Here is a 22,973-nt window from a genome sequence, read left to right on the forward strand (position 1 = left end):
AGGCCGCCCCATAATTTCGGGCTGTGAGTCACTGTTCGAACCAGTAGCCAAATATATCGATTTCTTTTTAAAACCGTTCATTGAGACTATCTCAGCCCATTTGAAGGATACGACTGCCTTCTTGAATAGAATAGCCACCATACATTTTGACAGTGAGAGACAACTGCTTGTGACGCTTGATGTGGTGTCACTTTACACCCAGATTCCGCAAGATCAGGCACTGGAAACATTGGCATTCTTCTTGGAGAACAGGGTAAGACCAGTGAGAGTACCCACTGACTTTATACTGGACCTGGCCCGCTTTGCATTACAGAAAAACTTTTTCACTTTTGATGCTGAGTTCTTCTATCAAATAAAGGGCGTGGCGATGGGGTGCCCCTTTGCCCCTGAACTAGCAGTGATGTTCATGGGATTATTCGAAATGAAGTTTGTTTATAACAATAATCCTTTCAGTAACTGCATTTCCAACTATATGCGTTTCATTGATGATATTTTCTTTACCTGGACAGGAGGATATGAAGATCTTAATCATTTTGTAGATTGGCTTGGCACAAAACTCCAGATATCAAATTTACAGTGACGGCATCCAATGAATCCATTACATTTTTGGACGTGAAAGTAGATTCTCATGAAGGAAACCTAAGCACCACCTTATTCCGGAAACCATCAGACAGGAACAAAGCTCTACATTTCACCAGTAACCACCCCCGCAGCTTAAGACAAAATTTACCATTCGGACAATTTCTCCGAATTCGACGTAACTGTTCGAACAAAGAGGAGTACTTTAAACATGCAGGTATTCTAAAAGATCGCCTCACTCAAAGAGGATACCCTAAAAAATTGCTCAAAAATTCCCTTAAAAGAGCCTGGTGGACTCCAAGAGAAACCCTACTGGAAAAAAGAACTAAACCTGACTCTAAAAGATTAGTGTGCGTCACTACTTTCTGTCCAGCAGCAAACCAATACAAAAAACTCATCATGACAAACTGGCATTTGTTGAAAGATCTCCATGACGACTTCAATTCGCCTCCACTGTTTGCGTTCAAAAAGGAGAAAAGCGTTGCGAACCATATAGTCAGAGCCGCCCTCGCAATTGCCAAAATCCCTACTCTGAGAAGTATTTTCGGACCACCACCCACCCAAGGACACCATAAGTGTGGCACTTGTACCTGCTGTGACGAGACCATTGAAGATTCGGTTTTCACTCATGAGAACATCCATTGGAAGCATGAAACATTTACAAACTGCAAAACCAAAAATGTGGTTTATGCCATAGTCTGTCCCTGCTCACTGGTTTACATTGGGAAAACCACACAAGAAGTCAGAAACCGCATCACCCAACATAAGTCTCGCATCCGCAGAAAAGTGGAAAATGCCCCACTTGTCAACCACTGGAACAATCACAAACATGAACAAAAAGACCTGAAATGGACAGTCCTTTCCAAGGTGGAAAGGGATCCACGCGGCGGTGACCTTGATGCCAAGCTATGCCAGCGCGAAGCGCTGTTAATAATGAAATTCAACACAGCGATAAGGGGCCTGAATGAAATCTCCGAAATGTATAAACCAAATTAAACACCTTCACTTCTACACCTTCAGTACAATGACCCAACCCATAGGCAGATTAATCTTTTCCTTGAAATCTGCAATCTAGACAGCAACTGACTCGAACTCCTTTATGGCTGAGTTTCCCTAAGAACTATGCCAATGCGCAGTCGAACTACAACTCCCAGAATCCCTCTCTCCAACTACAAGTCCCAGCGCTGTTAATACTTGCCTCCCAACCAGGAAGTCACTGGAGTTACTACCCAGCGAGTGCCTGTGACTGATTCCGACGCTCGACTATAGGTGCCAGTGCTGCTGTTAATCGGTAGGATCACGTCTTTCTCAACAACCGCTACAAGCACCCAATGCGTTTCCACACCCGACAGGCTGATTGTTTACGTTTCTCTTTCAGCCGAATACTCCGCTAGCAACAAGGAAGGTTTTCTCCACTATGGCGAGGCAGACGCCCGGATGTTAGCAGGTACACACCGCTCGCACACACGTAGCTCAGAGTGAATGAGTGAGACTGAATGGTGGGGGTTGACACGATGCGCCTCTTCATCATTTTGATTTTTATTTCGGATTCCTTCACAGCTTGCGCACTTCTGTTTGGAAATACTAGAAATACTAGACTTTGGCTTTCTGGACCACGGGTCAAGATTTTGAGGTACGATTTGGTTACTGGTCACGACAGATACAGGGGGTCTTGTCTTTTTTATTGTCTTTTTTATTGTTTTCCCAGACCTTAGTTCTAAAACAGTGTTTTTCCTGTTGTTTGCAGCAACTGATTTGGTCCTGAGGAGAACCCCACAACTAACAGGGGTTCGAAACGCGTCGACCAGCGTGGTCCCGCATCTGGCTTAAATTTCATGTCCACAACGTTTCCCCAACATTTGAGAAGTTTAAATCTTCAGTTTGATTGACGTTTTAAAAGACTTTAAAACTTTTGCAAAACGCAAACTGATTTTTTCCAATTGTTGTATATAACAGACCAGAATTGTGGGACCCAATTTCCTTTTCTATTTACTGAATTCGTGTTGGTATTATGTGTGAATGAGTCATGTATGATTGTGAGGCCTAAGTATGTTTGTAGTGTATAAATGATTTTCGTTTTCTTCACTTTAAATGTTGTATATATTGTATATAAAACCACTTTGTATTTCCATGCACTAAAAAATAAGCGTTTTGAAATAGAAAAAATCAACAAAGAGGTATTATTAAAATTTATGCGCCGCTATGTTCTAAAGAGGTTGTGTTTGCTTCACTCAAAACAGCCATCTTTTTCAAATATTCATCTGGCCAAGCGAAAATCTCAGCCATGGCATTTGTTCTGTTATAGTTGCTCACTCGACGCGGCCGGGGGTTCGGGCGACACCGCCCACGCGGCTACGCCGGAGCCGCAAGCGCCTCGTCCAGTTCCACACCGGCCGGTCCCTGGGCTGCACGCGACGCCGGAGGAGATTAGTGCCTTCTTCTCAGCCATGAGGTCGTGCTTCACTCCGTCGGAACCCGCCGAGGCGCCTTCGAGCCCCGCGGGTCCGTCTAGGAGCCCTAGCGGGCCGGCGGCTCCGACCTCGGCGCCGTCGACGACTCCAGACCCAATGCCGCAGGGCTACTCAGGATCCAGACCTGGATCCGTGACGACGCTGGTCGACCTTACGACCCCTCCGCTGGCGCCGTAACCTAGAGTGTCGCCCCCGACGCCGTCCCCAGACGACGTCGTCCCTGGTTTCCAGCCCCTGTCCGGATACGGTGTCGGACCGGCGCCACCCGGCGCCGTCTTCGACGCCGATCGGTGAGCCCTTCACCAATGACCCGGCTCCATAAGTTTTTTTCTGACTATCAGGAAATGGATGACAAGGAGAACTGGGAGGGGTCTGAGGACCCTCTGGCACTACAGTGCCAGTTGAGCCACCAGTACTGGGCAAGACGAGCTGTGGGAGGCCAGTGGTCTGGACACTTCGCCTGACACTTGATTTGTCTCCCCATTTACTGTGGCTATGGAGGAGGGTGCTGCTTACAGCGTGGTGTTGACTAGGGCAGCCAAGGCCTTGGCTCTTGAGTTCCCTGTTGCGGCCTTGAGGACTAACCTCCTCACTGAGGTGTTCAAACCTGCCATTTAACGAAGCCCTCACTGATGTTCTGGTGGGCACCTGGTCCAAGCCCTCTACGGGCCTTCCCGTAGATCGGAACGTGGCCCGACGCCACCGCCCAGCCCCAGCTTCCAGTCTGTTCACCCCACTCCCGAGATCCTGGTGATCCAGGCCTCTACCTCCCAGACCGCATTCCCGACCTCTCCTCCGGATCGGGAATCCAAAAGGTGCGATCAGTTTGGGAAGAAACTGTTCTCCTCCCTGAGTTTGGGGTTGCGGTCTGTCAACACTGCCTGCCATTTGGGACGTTACACCCACTCTCTGTGGGAAAACGGTTGCGGAAGTGCTGCTGCATTGCCCATTGGAGGTCCAGGCAAAGCTTACCCAAGCGCTAGCAGAGGGACGGGATGCAGCACGCTATTCAATATGATGTGGACTTGATACCACGGACTCGCTGGGTAGGGCGATTGCGACGACAGTGGTGGTTCGCCGCCACGCCTGGCTGAGGTCTGCCAACTTTTTGGGGGATGTCCAAGCCACCCTTACGGACATGTCCTTTGATGGCCGTCGCCTCTTTGGTGACAAGGCGGACAGTGCACTGGAGTGTTTCAAGGACTCCAGGGCTACGGCCAAGTCCTTGGGCCTTGGCCAACGCCAGCAAACATCTGCCTTTCGCCCCTTTCATGGCCAAGGAAGGGGTGCACCCACACGTCCAGCTAGCCACAGGCCGCAGAACCTACCTCAACGTGGTTGCGGACGAGGTAACCACCGTGGCGGTGCCGGGGGACAACGGCAAGGCTAGTCCACATCCGTCCCCGCAGCATCTGCCTCAAAGTCCTCCTAGTCCGAGCTTTCAGACCCATTCTACGCTAGTGGGGGGCAGGGTTCACCATCACCTCCTCCACTGGCGTACCATCACATCAGACAGTTGGGTGCTGCAAATCGTCCGAAGGGGCTACTCCCTCCCCTTCGAGTCGACCCCTCCAGCCATGCCACCGCAGTACCACCGCATAACGGGGGATCACTTGCAACTTCTGCAGGAGGAAGTTACTGCCCTCTTGGCCAAGGGTCCATCGAGCGCGTTCCTGGGCCAGAAGTAGGACGTGGTTGCTATTCCCACTACCTTCTGGTCCCTAAGAAGGGCAAAGGAGGCCTACGCCCTATCTTGGACCTACGGAGCATCAATGGCTTTCTCCGGAAGGAGAAGTTCAAGATGCTGACTTTGGCTCAGGTCCTAACTGCCCTGGACCCAGAAGACTGGATGGTAGCGTTGGACTTGCAGGACGCGTATTTTCACATCCCCGGTCCGGCCGGCCCACTGGCGTTACCTGTGGTTCACGGTAGGCCACGAACCCTTTCAGTTTACCGTGCTCCCCTTGCCTTGCCAGTGCCCCACGGGTGTTCACGAAAGTGATGGCGGTGGTCGCAGGTCATCTGCGCAGATTAGGGGTTTCAGTCTTACCCTATCTCGACGATTGGTTGTTGAAAGCGGGCTCGCCCCAGACAGTCATCTCCCACCTCCAGACTACTGCCGACCTCCTGCATTCGCTGGGTTTCTCCATCAGCATGCCGAATTCACACCTGTGCCCCTCTCAGAAGCTCCTTTTCATAGGAGCGTTTCTGGACAGCGGGTTCGGGATATTCAGGCTCTGATTCCGATCTTTCAGCCTTTATCCCAGGTCTCGGTTAGGTTTACGCTGCGGCTCCTGGGGGTGATGGCCTCCTGCATCCTCCTGGTGCATCACGCCAGGTAGCAGATGCGGGCTCTGCCGTGGGACGTGAAGTTTCATTGGGCACAGCATCAAGGCAACCTGTCCGACCACGTCCTGATCTCGGAGGGCATTGCGAGACAGTTGCAGTGGTGGCTCACGGACCGCGATTGGGTCAGCGGCAGATCTCTCTCCCTTCCCCAACCGGAGCACATAGTAGTGACATATGCGTCCCTCCTGGGATGGGGAGGCCACATGGGGGAGTGGGAGATTAGAGGCCTCTGGTCTCTGGCAGAGTCCCGGCTCCACATCAACCTTCTGAAGCTGCGGGCGATCCGGCTTGCACTGAAAGCATTCCTTCACTCTGTCCGGGTATGTGTAGTGCAGGTGCTCGCGGACAACACCACCGCCATGTGGCACTGCAACAAACAGGGCGGGGTGGGGTCGTGGACCCTTTGTCAGGAGGATATGCGCCTCTGGAAATGGCTGGAACACCAGGGCGTCAACCTGGTGGTTCAACACCTGGCAGGTTCCCTGAACGTTAGGGCGGACAAACTCAGCCACCGGTGCATGATGGATCACAAATGGCACCTGAACTCGGACGTGGCACAAGGCCTCTTTCAGCAGTGGGGAGAGCCTTGGGTAGATCTATTCGCCACCGAAGAGAACGCGCAATGTCATCAGTTCTACGTGTTGGAATTTCCAAGGTGGCACTCGCTCGGAGACGCTTTTCGTCGCGAGTGGAGCTGCGGTCTGTTGTACGCCTTTCCGCCTATACCACTTCTGCCCAGAGTACTGAAGATGATCAGGCACGACCAGGCCCAAGTAATCCTTTTGGCTCCAGACTTGGCACGAAGATACTGGTATCCCTAGCTACTCAGCATGTCAGTCGATCCCCCGATTCGCCTGCCTCTTCAGGAGGACATTCTGTCGCAGCAGCAGGGGACGATCCTCCACCGAACCTGTCCAGCCTCCACCTTCATGCATAGAGATTGAGAGGCGGCAGTTGAGGCCATTTGACTTGCCTCCTGAAGTCTGTGATGTGGCAGCCAGGTGTCCCTCCACGAAATTGGTATACGCCTGCAGGTGGAACAAATTTGGGCATGGTGCTCAGCAAAGGCTGTTGATCCACTCTCTGCCCCCCTTTTTGAGGTTCTCGTCTTCCTCCTTTCTCTTGCTCAGCAGAGTTCTGCTCTGCGCACTATTAAGGGCTACCTCTCTGCCATTTCAGCCTTCTCTTTTCAAGTGCCCTGTTGTAAATAGATTCTTGAAAGGCATCACGCACGTTTCCTCCTGTTCCTTTCGTGATGCCTCAGTGGGACTTTAACCTTGTTCTAATCTATTTGACGTGCTCTCCTTTTGAGCCACTTCATGATTGCCCTCTTCGTCTTCTGACTCTTAAGACTGCATTGCTGGTTGCCATCACCTCTGCCAGGAGAGTGAGTGAGCTCCAGGCTCTATCTTCTAAACCTCCTTTGCTTTCTGTCCATCCGGACAAAGTTTTCTTGAAAACTCGTCCTTCTTTCCTACCCAAGGTGGTTACAGCCTTTCATATCGGGCAGTCCATCACCATGCCCACCTTCTTTCCGCCTCCGCATCACTCGAAAGAGGAAGAGAGGCTCCACCGTCTGGACCCAAAACGTGCGCTCTCCTTTTATCTAGACCGCACACGCCAGTTCCGGGTGGACGACCAGCTCTTTGTTGGTTACGTGGGCGCGAAGAAAGGACGGGTGGTGCACAAGCCGACCATCTCTCGGTGAGTCGTGTTGTGCATTAAGTTCTGTTACTCCTTGGCGAAAAAGGAGCCTCCTGTCGGGCTGAGGGCCCATTCCACTCTGGCCACGGCGGCTACTACTGCCCTGGGTCGGGTAGTCCCCTTGCAGGACATCTGTCAGGCAGATACGTGGGCCTCGCTGCACACGTTTGCTAAGCACTACTGCCTGGACAGCCAAGTCCGAGAGATGGCTTTTTCGACCGTTCCGTTCTCCAGGACTTTATGGTGTGATCTTGGTTCACAGACCCACCACCGGGGTTGGTATTGCTGGGGTATCTATTCTAAGGTAAGGAATCTAACACTAACCTGTTTCTTTCAGATGCACAAGTTACTTACCTTCAGTAACGATATATCTGTAAGAAACAGATCACGGTGCCGGCAGCGGACGCGGAGCCGCAGACTACGCCTACCGACGCGCAGGGGTACTGCTACGCAAAACTTTTCGGATTCAGTCTGACGCCTGGGGATATTCTAAGGTAAGGAATCTAACACTAGCTCCTGTTTCTTACGGATATATCATTACCGAAGGTAAGTAACTTGTGCCACAGGCTCTTCAAGAATGGGGGATCCCAGTGGGCAACACAGAGCATATCTCACTCTACCCTGATGATGCCATGGTTTACCTTGGAAAACCTGAGGACTCAATCCCAATTCTCTTAGGGGTAATGCAGGAGTCGCAGGAGGTCTAGGGGCTCCAGATAAATCTGCAAAAGTCGATGTTGTTCCGGTTAGGGCTATTAGCTACCTGCCAGGCTGAAGAGCTCCTGAATATTGGTCTACAATGGGAGAAAGATAATATTTAATATCTGGGGGTTAATATCACCGGGCATGAAAGCAATAATGTGATCTCAACATGGGAAGGGTTATTGCTGGATTACAACCGTCCATACAATTCTGGAACTCCCTCCAATTATCCTTAATGGGGAAAATAGCTCTTCTCAAAATGGTAGTGCTCCCACGGTGCTTGTAGCTGATGCAGGACACCCTCTATGAGCTGCCCCGTTCAGAATTCTCTGAACTTAATCAACAGTCAACAACACTCCTGTGGCAGGGTAAGAGACGTAGAGTGAGTTTAGCCGACGAATTACCATCGCAACGCATGTGTCACATGCCATGGTCTTGTATTGCAGGAGGTTAAGCTGCCTATTGAGACAGGACCCGCGCATATGAGCGGGTAGGTAGTGTTATAATTTGGACTTAATGACAGCAACCACTAGGGTCTGTGCGTTGTCAAAAAGTGATTTATGTTTCTTTCTAACTCCTTCTTGCTATGCATCTTGGAATGAAACCGTTCCATATAGATGTTGAGCATTGACCTTGACGAGTAAAGGTAGGATAGTGATAAGAGGGGTGCCTCATAGGCAGATGGCCATAGTCTTTGAGACTTTGAGACCAGAATAAGCCTAAAAGTTTGCTTATTTTTGTTTTTTGTAGAAATTGTTGGTCCTCAGGAGAACCCTTGAATCTTCTGGGTTCGAAACGCGTCGACCGATCCGGTCCCGTGTCACATAGAATATAATGTTGTAAATAGGGAGGCACATTTTTCCTAATTAGGGTGAAAGAAAGTACACAAAAAAATTAGTTTGTATTGAAAATTTGCTTTATTTGTATTTTCAGGTATTGTTGATACCGGGACCTTTGTAGGATGGGTGTGGAGAGTTTGAATGTGGAATGAATGTTTTTTGGCCAAAAGTGTGTTTAAAGTGATGGTGTGTCAGTTTCAATTTTTTGAATGGTATTGTACATATTTGTATATATTTTCTATGTGTGATTTTTATGTATTTTCATGCACAAGTAATTATGTGTTCAAATAATTGAATGATGACTAGAAAAGTATAGTAAAAGTAGATTTTTGCAAGTCAAAAAGCAGGCTATTATGTTACGTTCATAAAGTCTTTTCCAAAAAACAGTTCTATCTTGCAGTCTCAGCACTGGCATTTGTGTTTTTCTATAATGGAAAAGTGAATGGCAGGAAAGGGGGTCAACATCCTGAGTGGATGTAGTCACTCACTGCACTTGCCTGCAGGGGAGCTCTACCTCCTTGTCAAATGCAGGCTGATTGCCACCTAGTTGGCTTCAAACAGTTAGGGGCATATGTAGAAGTCCCTATCGCCACAGGACCACCACTTTTTGTACAAGGGTGGCGTACATAGGAGGGAGTGCCAACATTAAGACCAGGAAAATCCTGGTCCTAAGTTGGCAAACGAGGAGAAATGCATTATTTCTCCTCGTTTTTCTTTTTCCTTGTGTGCGGCCTTGTGCACACACATGGAAAAAGCTAAATGCCAAAAGCAAATGCAGAACACAGGCACCCTTGCACCAGAGTGCAAGGGTGTCTGTGTGCAGGGGAGGATTGCTTATGTGTAGGAAGGTGTCCCTTCCTGTACATAAACAAACCATTTTTATAAATGCCATTTTGTCACTTTCATGTGTGCTGTATGCAGTATCACACATGAAAGTGACAAAATGGCATTTTAGGATTGTTTATGTACAGGAAGAGACACCTTCCTACACTTAACCAAGCCTCCCTGAACACAGACATGCTTGCACTCTGGTGCAGGGGGGCCTGCGTTGGCGCTACGTTGTTAAACGTAGCGCCGTCACAGGGGGGAAACGCAAGGCTGCATCACATTCTTCTAAATATGGTGCAGCCTTCCCGTTTCCGTAGTGACGAACCGTTTCATTAAGCCCAGGAGGCTAACCACAATTCCGCCACTTCATTGTACATATGCCCCTTAGACCTTGAGTTTGCGGCTGGGCTGAACTTAACCCTTTCGCTATGATACAGCATACTGACCCATTCTGCACCCATTTAGTGGTGCCCCACAGCGAAGACTAAGTCAGTGAAAACTATCTGCTATATGCAAACGATTTCACTTTCCCTGTCACATAACGTTCTAAAAAAACACAAACGATTCAAAGATGCAAGCCTGTGACATGGAGCAACATGCAACTGTGTAATTATTTTATCAGTGATACTTCAATGTTCCTTTCCAGCCAAACCTAGTTAAAAGTCTTTGTCTGTTTTTGTTTTAGGTTAACCCAGATGTACGTTATGATATTTCTTCCTGCTCTTCCTGTAAGTATGTTATATGTAAACTCCAATAAGTCAAATAAAAAAAAATGCTTCCCCAAGAATTAGAGTGCATCTCATAGCTCAGCATTTAAAAGAGAAAGGATTTATTATTCAAAACTGTTAATGCCCATCTAATAATTCTGTAAATATACCTCTTTGCTTTTTTCCTTATTCAAAAGTGTACAATTTAGATTGTTTGTGTGTGTGCGCAGAGTATTGGTTTTCTGCTGTTTGCTCAAATCTGCTTTTAAGGAACAGCCTGCTTTGTGCCTCAAGGCTGCTGTTGCAAGAGGCCAACTATTATTGAACTTTTCCACAAACTGCTTCAAACCCAACCAGACACAGGCATATCAGACGCTTTTGCAGTCCCCGGTGCAGAAACATAATACTGGCCCTGCATGTCACATCCAGCTGTTCCTTTAAGAAAGTGCTGTATAGGAAAGAAAAAACATGGAGGCTTCAGCACCGTTCGTGGCTGCTGGTGAAGCAGGTTTAGGTAAAAGAAACTAGGGGGCATATTCACAAGGATCTATTGCCGAATTAACAGCACGTTATCAAAGCCAAAGTCGTGATAAATTTACCGCATCATTCACAAGCTGGTGCTAACAGCCCACAGCACCAGGTTTTCCACTATGACAGCCGCAAAAAAGATCGCCAGAGAGGACCCCAGCAACTTTCGTTAATGAGATGCAGAGTAGGCGTTCCCTTGCAAAAAGCTACGACAACACCACACCTCAACATTCACAACAACCAGCCAGATCTGCCACAAGAACACAAAACACGCAATAAGGCGCGTTAGCAGCAGGAAGTTAACACATGCTCTGACCTGGTGTAAAGTCTGACCACAGACTGCACCACAAAAGGGAGCACAGCCCACAGCCACACCTGGAGATAAACAGATGCCATGGAGAAACTGAACATGCAGCACAGACACCCAAGAGGGCCACAACACCCACCGACACCACACCCAGGACCACCCCTCCCTGGCACCCCGACCAATGACATGCCACATCAGCTACACCGAAACATGTACGAAATAATCAGCCTGATGTCGCACCATCACAACTGGTGACATTTATGTGTCGTCACAGAAATGAGCATCACACATCCACTTTCAAAGCAAACAATGACATTTATTGAAATTAACACAGAAATGAAATGCAGACACATGGCGGATCCCCTCGACACAATCTGTCAGTCACAGCCTGCAAGACAAAAAACATGATGAGAAGGTGTGTCCTGCACATATCAAAGGACAGAAAGAGATAGCGAAGGAGAGAGAGAAAAGAAGAGAGAGAGAAGAAGAGAAGGGGCGAGAGAGAGAGAAGAGGAGGGGGAGAGAGAGAGAGAGAAGAAGAGAGGGGGAGAGAGAAAAGATAGGAAGAGAGAGAGAGCAGAAGAGAGGGGGAGAAAGAGAGAAGAAGAGAGGGGGAGAGAGAGAGAAGAGGAGAGGGGGAGAGAGAGAGAGAGCTGATCCTGCGCACCAAGGCCACACTGCTCACCTGCTGCCACTGGTGTGTCTCCAACTACTTGCTGGCACGTATAGCAGTACACCAAGTCACACATCTAAGACAGAGCAGTCATCTGAAACAGAGTCCAGAGACCTGACTGGCACAGCACACACACTTGCACAAGACAACATCGCCCGCCCGCCCATGCACACCCAGGCAGATGAATCCCAGCCCCTCCCGCTGCTCATTGGAGCATGCCCACCCATGCACACCCGGACCCCACTGCTCACCTTTTGCCACGGGCGTGTAGACTGCAGGGCCCACCACGTGCTGCTGCAAGCCACAAGCCCTGTATCCGCAGACTTGGCACCCTCCACAACATGCATCCACGCTGCTCTGGCCACCAGGTCTCACGTCTGGTGCTGCGACTTGATTATACCATGGCATAGGACAAACCAGGGCACCCGGCAACATCGCAGCCTGCACAGCCGCTCAGCCTAATGGGTGCCACTAACTCTGTGATCCCGGAAGTGAGGCCACGTGGCGGTAGGCCCGTTTGATCTACACTGCTGTCCAGCAAGGCACACAAATCCTGAGCAGTCCGGACCACCAGGACGAGGCATCATCGCAGGCTGCACACCCGCTCCTCAGCTCAAGGTGTCAATGACTCAGTGCATCCAAAGTCACCGTCCTGTGGTGGGGTGCGTGTGTTGACCGCAGTTCAGCGTGTGCCACAAACCCTGTCCAACCCCAGTCAGCGTCCCGTGGCTGGGTGCCTGTGCTAGCCGCAATGCAGCGTGTGCCACAAACCCTGTCCAACCCTAGTCAATGCTACGTGGTGGTAGCCTGTGTCCGCTGCAAGGCCCCGGGTCCATCATCCAGTTACCAGCGGTAGAGGGGTATGTGACGTCGTCGGCCCCTTATATTTGCGGGGTCACATGGCCTGTGACGCCTGTGCCGGGTGGGTGTGGTGTGCGTGCAAACCTGCCCTCAGGGAGTGGCTGTGACATGCTGACAACTAGACCAGTGACCTGCACACCACCAGCGAGTACGCCTGCGACGGGTAGCAAAGAGCCCCCCCCCTGGGAGCATGAGCAGAGTGGTCTAGCCTGCCGTACGCCGAACCAGCGCAGGGCTTGCAAAAAAGACGCGTGGGCACTCTGCGTGGTTCAGTCCATGTCCGGACAAGAAAGTGGCTGATGCGTGTGTCCCTGTTGTGGTGTCCACAGGACCCGTGACACAAATTGCTAGGCTCAAGGCTGATTTGCATACGGCCATGTCTGAACTGGGGTGGTGTGGAGTGCAAAACAACGATGGATTTAGGCCCAGATCTCTGTACTGGGGTGAATGTATGACATTGTTCTGCATTCTGTCCATCAACTGTTATTTTTACAAATTGCTATGTAGCACCCTCTGACTGGCATCCCACAGGATGAGCATCATTGACACAAGGGAAATCACTGTCCCTACATTCATCCACACATACATACATGAATGATGAAAGACATGATGCAGCAGTGCGTCACTGGATGTTTATTGCACATCCAGTGCAGTTCCGCACCTGGAGCGGTACAGTGCACTGCAGAATACACTACACTATATGGGCCCATGGAGGGCCATCCAGAGTCCATCCGTGAAAGACAAGTACTGCGGAAGAGGAGGAGTACAGTCTGCAGTCTGGTCGCCGTATCATTGGTCATCAAACAGGATGTAGCGATCCATGACGTTGTCCAAGGTGAGTGCATCTGAGTGAATCGGGGGTCAGTGGAAGGTAATGAGGCCATGTGCGCGACCAAACCAGAACAGGCCAGGGGGCGTAAATTAATGCTTCAGAGTCTTTCTGATCACATGCCCATCCACGTCCTCGTCCCCGGATGTGTGCCCTGCCCCACCTGTTGGTGTTGCTGTCACAGCAATCAAGCTCCTCAGGATCAGGGCGATGCTCAAAGGGGTCCACCTCCTGACTTCCCCACACTCTGACTAATATGTATACAGAGTATAAAGGCAATCAAGCGAGGGATAGGGTTAGGGTAGGAACAGCGGTGGAAAAGGGAAACCTGAAACAAAACAAGCAAACAATTAACATGGTACAAAATCCTGGCTACTCTCATGTAATTCTCACTAGAGTCAGAACCATACCTAAAATAGGATTAGTCCTGAGTCGAACCCTTTCTCTCTGTCTCCCTGGCAAGATACTTCTCTCACCGTAGGAAGTTGTTGACACCTGAAAATCAGACACACGTTATTAGACTCAAAACCACCGTACCAGGTTATTACGTAGCCACCAATGATCAACATACATACCTACTGTCGCACACCCTTTAGTCCAAAAGAAAACGCCAACTCCAGTACCAGGTAAGTGTTCTAAGTATGACTGATAGGCTAATTCAAATATTAGATCACCAAAATGTTAGAAATCACTGATACTCATGAGCTCCAAAACACCAGAATGTCAAACCAAGGACTCCCAGAATAACCAGCTGGCCCAGTATTATAGTTTACTAATCCAGGGTAGTATAACACCAAACATGAAATAAAACAAGGTCTATTTACCCGGACATCCGCACCAGATGTCCTGGGAGCTTACTGGTCCTCCGAGATCAATACCGCTAACACCAATGTTACGGAAGGAGCCCAGCGGGAATAATAAGCCGGACACTTCTGCTCCGCCAAGCTGACTTTACTATCCTTTACCCGCAGCCGCAGGCAATAGTAGTTGATGGGAGGAAGGTTGCATACAAGGAGGCAAATGATGTGAGGCACTCCCACCGCAGTCGCAAGCGGAAAGTGCCTAGGGACGGAGGCATTCACGCTCAGCCGAGCAGAACGCGCCTGACGGCTCAAACAGAGCCCAACCAGCAACCACAGTAATTAATCCTTCGCGTCTCTGCAGAGAACACGAAATCCAAGGAAACACGAATAGCGAGCATCATACATGCCGCTATGAAACGGGAACAAACTCCTACATGGAATCACGTACAACGCTCCATGCGTAGTGCGCGATTATATCAGTTAAGTCCCTCCCAGAAGGATGGCCTTCTGGGATATGCAGTTCTGTATCACAGAGTCCTGCAAATTGTAGGCGCAACCTCATCAGCACCTGACAGTTGCTGTACCAGCTGTGGCACTATGTGCCACTGACACCTCAGGTGCGGAGGTGGATTGTCGGCCGCACTGTGTGCCACTGACACATCAGGTGCTGGAGGTGGATTGTCGGCCGCACTGTGTGCCACTGACACATTAGGTGCCGGAGTGGTTAGGCCTGCTGCACAGGGAGGCATAGACACACCAGGGGGCGGAGATGTGGATGGTGTGAGGCAGCAGCATTCAACATCGCCACGCCTTGTGGCAGCAATGCTATGATGAGTATCTGCTGGGCATGGTAGATCCCAGCTACATTCCGCTGATGTGCAGTGGTGGCTGCCATCCTTTCCGCCTCCATCCGCACCCTGTCCTCCATGAGCCTTTGAATGTGTGCCAGCTCACGGCTGGTATCGCTGGAGCCACTCTTAACAGAAAGGTTTTCTTCTATCCTTGTCATGACTCCAGCGATATCAGTTAGGGCTCGTTGGAGACCATGGAGTTGGCCTACACACCCAAGGATGGCGTCAAGTGTGGTTGCCATGTTGCCGAAGCCCAACCGCACCTGCTCTGCGGTGTCCCTCTGGCACTCCAGCACACGGCGTTGGAAGGCCATGTGTTGTTCCTGGGGGTCTTGGGGGAGTGCCGGGGCTGTGGGTGCCTCCTGCTGGGTGCTTTGGGTAGTGGGTGGGGTCTCCTCGATGTATCTGGCATGCCCTGATCCTGGAGGTGAGTGGCGGATGAGGACAATGATGTCTTGGATGTCGATGCTGGTGTCGTCCTCCTCGTCATCAGTTAAGAGTGGTTGGGACTCCTCTGCAGGAGATGTTGACGGTGCCCCTGCGAAGTGAAGGGGAGATGGTGTATTACAATGTGTCCACATGTATGTAGCCGCATGGTAAATGTTGACATTCAGACAGCATGGAATTGTACATTGTGATACTCTGTAGATCTGAGAGAGGGCCCAGAGTCATTGTGGGTGTGCACTGTGCTCTGCTTGATTGTGCATGCGTGCCATTGTGCCCATCTCCACCCGTCCCCCCAGTATCTGGTGGTCACTCACCCTGTTGCGGTTCTGTTGTGTCCTGTCGAGCAGTGTCTGATCCCCCGACTCCGGCCACAGTCTCCACACTGATGACTGTTGACAGCAGCTCCTTCATGTCATCAGGCATGAGGTGTGGCATTGGGCCCCCACCTACAGTCTGTGTTGCTGCCTTCTGGTTGGCGGAGAGTTTCTCCTTGGTTCGCCGCTTGATGTCATTCCATCGCCTCTTGACCTCGTTCATTGTCCTCTTGTGCTCCCCGACGACATTCACCTTGTTCATGATGTCCCACCATATTCCATTTTTGGTGCCCAATGACAAGTTGGAGGTGACGAACAGTTGTTGATAGTGTTCCATCACCTCTGTGACTATGATCCTGTTCGCCTGCGGAGTGAACTTTGTCTTCCTCTTCTTCTTGTGCTTGCCCTTCCCTGTCCCTGAGGTCCCGGGCTGGTCGTCCAGGGTGGTTGTGGGGTTGCGCTCATCCTCTGCGCCTGCTCGGGCTGCCTCCATGGTGCTTGGGTGTTGGTCAGTTTGTGTTTGGGTGTTTTTTTTACTTTTATGGTGATTTTTCCCGCCAGCCAGGTGTGTGTTGCAGGCTTTGCTGTTTTTATTGCTGGTTTCCTCATCGCGCTTTGGCCAGCGCAGGTTTTGTGGTGTTGTGGTTTGTGTTTTTGTCTCCATCGAGGTGGTTGTATCGCGGACATTGTCTCCGTGGTTTCGGCAGACTATTGCATGCTACCGACGTGTTGAGAATTCCACGTTGCCACAGGGTTATTTTCCTGTGATCGTCTGAGATGTTGAAAGTTGTGTTACACTACTCTTGCGGTAGTTATCACACGTTCTTGTGAATATACCCCTAGGTTGTTCTCACTAGAGGACCATATTGCAGATACAATATTATGGTCTTCCTTTCAAGTACAATTTCTCTGAAAGCAAGGGTTGGCAAAGGAAGAGACTGTTTCCTTGTGATTTGCAATTATTTTTCATTATTACATCTTCGTCACAGGCCATACTAAGAACAATAATCTGACGGAGAGAATGATGTTTAGCATCTATAACTATACTGTCACACAACCTAACAATTTTTTCCTCGAAAAAGAATAAAAGGATAAAACATCGGGCAAAGTTCCAATATGCAATCTGTAATCTTTCCAAAAACGGAAGTATATTGCCTATTTATAGGGCCATTTCACAGCGCCTGTATAGAATGTGTTTAATAAGTTATATTCGTTAAAAAATCTGCATCTGGATCATACCAAAACATGAATTTAAGGACCCAGTTCATGTATCCTGCATATTACCTTTAACATACATCACTGCTGAATTATTTACTTCAGAATGCTTAAAAATTAAAAGTAAAGGCTGAGTAATTATGAAACTTATTTATATTTTTCAGGCCTCCTTCCTGTTCCAGCTGCAGGCCAGATATCTACAAAATCAGGTACCTTGGTTTCTTTTGCAAGTCAGTTAACATTTGACAGAACTGGTCGGTAGATGTGAAAATCAAGAGCCCCTCCTAAAAAAAGTAAATGTAAAACCGTATTTTACAGCGTCTCCATAGTAGTACATGAACTGCCAGTGACCAAACTGCACAACAGAAATAACAAGTAGGCATTGCGTTTCTTCAAGAGAAACAGGTCTGGGCAGATTTACAAGCCCCTTGCGCCACTTTTTTTTTTTTTTTAAACTTTATTTTTGTTGCAGACAATGATAGCATATAACAGTAGCGCCGACAGCCCCAGGAAAGCAACGACATTATGTCAAGGAACATACTTCTGTGTACACGGCCCATCAGCCCACAACCCGAGGGCCGGGCGGCGGTAGCTGGTAACATGTAAGCCAGGTCCAGAACATAGCCATGGAACTGCGCGGCAGGATATTCTGATCTGCTTTTCTTATTTTTATTTTTCTTAATACAGGTTACCCCCCAACTCCCCAAAGGAACCCCTCCCCCCAAAACTTCAGCATTCATGACTAAAACATGTGTACACAGGTCGTTCACCTCATTATGGCACTCCTATCGGCAGGTATAGCAGCGGTCATTACGTAAATTAGGAATGACACCTTGGGATACCAAACACAATTCCTCCCAGTAGTAACCTACATGTGCGTGTACGGTCAGGCACCCCCCCAACTCACTGCCCTCCCCCACCCTCCCCACCGCCCTCATCCTCAGACCCTGTATCCCCAGGGGTGAACAACTCCGCACTTGTACCATCCGAGTACTCTGCTGCCTCTCCCACCACTCGCATCATTCTCCACGCAAGCAGGTCGTCCTGCAGCTTCACATCTCTACGCACGGTTTGCATGAAAGTTTCCTCCGCCAGGGACCATTCCCCCACATCTCTAAGCCACTGTGACTTCTCAGGGGCCCTCTGTCCCATCCACGTGATGGCCACCCTCCTCCTTGCCAGTACTAACAGTAGTTGTAACATTTTGTAGGGTAGATTACACTTCCTGGGCTTGGGGACTAGGGCCAACAAGCAGTGAAGGGGGGTCAGTTCCATCCGGAGTTCAGTAACTCTACAAATATGCGCCACTACCGACTGCCAGAAGGTGTAAACCTATGGGCATTCCCACGCCAGATGAAGGAAGGAGGCACCCGGCGCGCCACATCTAGGGCAATTATCGCGCTTGTCCGGGGCAATACGCTTCAAGGCAACCGGAGTCACATATGTTCGGTGTAAAAAGTTAAAGTGTGTCAGTTTGAACCGTGCATTGCACGACACCTTCCGGGTGAGGGTACCAATGCGTTTGCGCTGTGTCGGGTCTAAAGCAACCCCCAGGTCAGCCTCCCAGGCCGCCCACGCCGGTGGAACCGGTGGGGTGGAGTCCTGCCGCATGGCTGAGTACAATAGAGTTATCAGCCTCCTGCCCCTACCACATGAAAGGATAATATTAAGGGTATGGGACACAGGGGGCGCATCAGGGAATTGCGGCCAAGTATCTCGTGCCATTGCATGGAGGCCCCTGTAGTGTAGGAACTGTCCCTCTCCGAGTCCGAACGTCTCCGTCGCCCGTTCGATAGATAGAAACGTGTCGTCCGGGTAGAGATCTGCCAACAGCTCGCACCCACCCGCTCTCCAGTCATGGAAGGGCATGTGTACTTCCATGTCCACCACTGGGGCCATGATCCATATCGGCACTCCCTGTGAAAGGGGGCCCTCCGTAGGATTTTTTCCACAACGCGCTGCCAAATGGCTGCGGTGTGGCGCACTATGTACGGCAGTGCCGCATCCGCGCCCCTGCCGCGCATCAGGGCCATCTGTACTGCCCTTTCATCCGCACTCCCCGCAAGGAGCCGTAGTTCCCAGGTATCTGCATCCGCGAACCACCTGGCAGCTGGCAACAGCTGAGCTGCATAGTAGTAGAGGTCGAATCTCGGCGCCTCCAACCCCCCCTCCTCCCAGCTGCGGACAACCGTGTGTAAGGCAACTCTACTAGGCCTGCCCGCCCAGAGTAAGGACGTAAGGAGAGTATTAAGAGTGCGGAACATCCGCGGGGGAAGTGGGCACAGTGAATTCTGCAACACATACAGCACCCGCGGCAGCATCACCATTTTCGCCACTGCCAGTCGTCCCATCAGGGAGAGAGGCAATGTGTTCCAGAATGCCACCGATTGTTGTAGGGAGTGCACTACTCTATCCGCATTGCGGGCCAGCAATTGTTCGTCCGACGACGCCACCTGTATCCCCAGATAGCGGAAGGCTTCCAGTTCCCACCGCAGACCCAGGTGTGGCAAATCCCCGCGAGCGTCCACATTACATCCCGCTAAGGGGAAGATCAGGGACTTCCCTGCATTGATACGCAGGCCCGAAGCTGCGCCAAAACGGTCCAGTAGCTGTAGCAAAACCGGTAGCGCGTCCTGCGGAGATGTTAAATAAAACAAAGCATCGTCCGCATACAAGGACACCGTGTGGACATTGCTCCCCACTTTGATTCCCCATTGGGCCATTGTGGTACGGACTTCCACTGCCAATGGCTCAATTGCTAGGGCGAACAGGAGTGGCGAGAGGGGGCACCCCTGACGGGTGCCCCTCTCCAACGCCCAGTCCTCCGAGCGAGCAGCCCCAAGTTTGACTCTGGCCCGAGGCGCCCGATACAGTATCTGGATCCACTTGCGAAACACGGGCCCCAATCCCACCTGTTGAAGCACCTCCGATAGGTACCCCCAGCTAACCGTATCAAATGCCTTGGCCAAGTCTATCGAAACCAGGACCTGGGGATCCTCTCTACCGCGCACCTCATGCATAACATGGGTTAATCGCCGCAGATTCATTGCGGTGTTGCGTCCGGGGATGAACCCACACTGGTCCTGGTGGACCAACTGGGCCATGTGTGGCGCCAACCGAGCGGCTAAGAGTTTGGTCAGGATCTTAACATCCGTGTTAATAATTGTGATAGGGCGGTATGCCGCGGGGTCACAACCATCACCACCCGGCTTCAGAAGCATGCAGATCTCGCCCTGGTACATCGTGGGCAGAAGAGCTCCATCCTCCAGCGCTGTAAGGAAGACCTGGAGGAGGAGGGGGCCGAGAACGTCCCCGAATGCGTGGTAGAACTCGGAAGGAAACCTGTCTCCTCCTGGGGATTTCACCGTCGGTAGGCTGGCCATAGCCACCCGCACTTCGTGGAGGGTCAAAGCCCCATCCAATTCTTCCGCTGCTTCGCTCGTAAGGGCCGGAAGAGTCACTCCTCGGAGGTAAGGCTGATAGGATGCTTCCGTGACCAGCGGGTCTGCCGTATACACCTGTTGCAGGTGGGTTTTGAGGACCCGCAATATACCGGACTCCGAATGCACCATGACCCCATCAGGGCCCCTCAGGGCCAGTATCCGAACCGGGGCCAATTCTTTCCTCAAAATCCAGGCCAATAATCGGCCGGATTTGTCCCCCTCCCTGTGGAGACGCTGTCTAAATTGACCCAGCGTGTACCTGTCGAGGCGCGTAAGTATATCGTGTACTTGCTCCTGGGCTTCCCGCTCCAGGGCCAGTTCCGGTTCCCCAGGATTTGGTGAGGCCTGGCGAGTCCGCAGGGGGTCCTCGGCCTCCCGCAGTTCGCGGGTCAGCTGTCGGCGGACCCCATAAGCAAGGGCCATGCATTCACCCCGCACCACTGCCTTCAGAGCGTCCCATTTCGTTGACAGGGGCACGTCGTCCCCCTCCCAGTTCAGGTCGACGTAGTTAGTGAGTGTAGTCTGCACATGATCTCTACCCAACGGGTCCTGCAGTAAGTCCGCAGGCATCCGCCATGTACGGGGGCGGCAGGGCTGGTCGATGTCCTGCGTAGCGCACAACACCGGGGAGTGGTCAGACAGGAAGCGGGCCAGATGGGTGACTTTTAGGGAATACGACGCGTCTATATTCGCGGCGAGGACCCTATCTAGTCTGCTATGAGTGTCGTGTGTAGGAGTGTAACAGGTGTACAGTTTCTGTGACGGGTGACTCTGACGCCACACATCTACTGCTCCCAAGTTCGCCATGACCTCGCGCAGTCTCGCCGTCATGCGAGGTTTCGTCCCCGCTCGGGGAGGATGTCTATCCAGGACCGGGTCCAAGACACAGTTAAAGTCTCCGAACCACAGGAGAGGGCTGTCCACGTCCGACACTAAGACGTCTTGCATTTGCGGGTAGGAGGTCGCGTCGTCTACGTTGGGCGCATATGTATTAAGGAGTGTAAGGTCCCTGCCATTCAACTTCACCCTCAGCAGCAGGTACCTGCCCTCAATGTCCGCCTCCGCATACTGTACCGCGAGGGGGACCCCGGGTGCTACCCAGATCAAGACCCCACGCGCATATGTCGAAAAGGAAGAGTGAAAGACCTGTCCCCGCCATTTTTTAGCCAGCTTTTGCGCCCCCTCCTCATTCAGCCCTTGCGCCACTTTTGCATCACTTTTCCCATGTTAGAAATGACGCAAAAGTGGCGCAAGGGCCTTGTAAATAAGCCCCTTCATTTTTTTGTACAAAGATGCATCCTGTGTGCGTCGATGTGGGCGTGAAGAGGATACTTGCTCTTGTAATTTCAGCAAAAGAGACACACACTGTATGGCCATGAAATCAGAACTTCTCTACATGATGAATTTACAGGACTGTACTTTGATGGGGCCTACTTCGCTCTGCTTTAGTCCTTGAACCTAAACATTTCCCTGACCTTTGAAGAAAAAGAAAGGACACTGTTACTACATATGAGAGTATTCACTTCCTCACTCCTGAGCCCCCACAACACTATAAATGACCCACAGCAAAATCTAGGTCTGGACAACTCCTGTGTCTTGTGGGTTGTAATAAATAACCTTCTAACAAATAGGCTCTTACGGGACCTCAAAGGCCTAGGAAGAATGGAGACATCCTTTCTAAATGAAAGGAAAATGGATCTGTACTCCCACTGAAATAATACTAATTAAAAAAAGAGTTTTCAATCTACGAAAGTGCGTGATCAAGGGAAGAAGAGGAAAAAGTAGCTACATCCACCGCACTCCGAGGTGGAAAGAGGAAACACTTTTTTTTTTAATTTACAGCCCTCACCCACTCTAGTAGTGGCATGCTTCATAATTGGGCAGGGTATGCCCAGACGTGGGTCCCTTGCTCACTTTGCCACTGGATTCAGCTAGCCTGGCTGATGACGGCTGATTAACCAGAAACTGGTTCCATGATGCTTGTTTCCAGTCCAGGGAACACATTGCTTGGCAGTTCAGGCTGGACTGTTCCCAAGAGGCACAGAAACAGGGTCAGACTGATTTGCATATGGCCATGTATGAACTGGGGTGGCGGAGTGAGCTAAAGAATGTTGATGGATTAAACCCAGATCAGTTGACTGGGGATGAGTGCTTGCAATGTTCAACACTCCGTCCATCAACATCTTTGGTTTTGCTTCATCATTGGGTTCATCCTGTCTCTAAAGGTCAGGGTGGGCGTGACCGTATTCCAGAGAGCAAGCACTTAGAAGACAATTTGTTTTTATTGCTAGGGGATTTTACATTCAGATAAAAAGCACTAATTCACCCCATGTATCCCTTTATTAGCGGGGTGAACTGGGAATTAACAACTATGGGAAGGGGCAATACGTATATTGTTGTCCTATGACCCTAATATAAATGTGCCAACATGCGTCTGTCCTACTCTACTCATTTATTTATTTATTTATAGAGTGCTAACAATCATCCTGAATGATATCACAGCGCTAAGTAGCCGGAATATTG

General features: G+C 50.5%; 1 protein-coding gene across 2 annotated transcripts in view; it reads left to right on the forward strand.

The window, feature by feature from the left end:
- Positions 1 to 22,973, forward strand: part of SLC47A1 (solute carrier family 47 member 1) — a 721,842-nt gene that overhangs the window by 402,612 nt on the left and 296,257 nt on the right. For both annotated transcript variants that reach the window (XM_086955002.1, XM_086955001.1), the window contains exons 5-6: positions 10,158 to 10,200; positions 17,172 to 17,216. In XM_086955002.1, the coding sequence (XP_086811128.1) occupies positions 10,158 to 10,200; positions 17,172 to 17,216 (88 nt within the window). The remainder of the gene's footprint in view (positions 1 to 10,157; positions 10,201 to 17,171; positions 17,217 to 22,973) is intronic.

This window comes from Lissotriton vulgaris, chromosome 2_1 (genome assembly GCF_964263255.1).
Source record: "Lissotriton vulgaris chromosome 2_1, aLisVul1.2, whole genome shotgun sequence".
Classification (NCBI taxonomy): Eukaryota; Metazoa; Chordata; class Amphibia; order Caudata; family Salamandridae; genus Lissotriton; species Lissotriton vulgaris.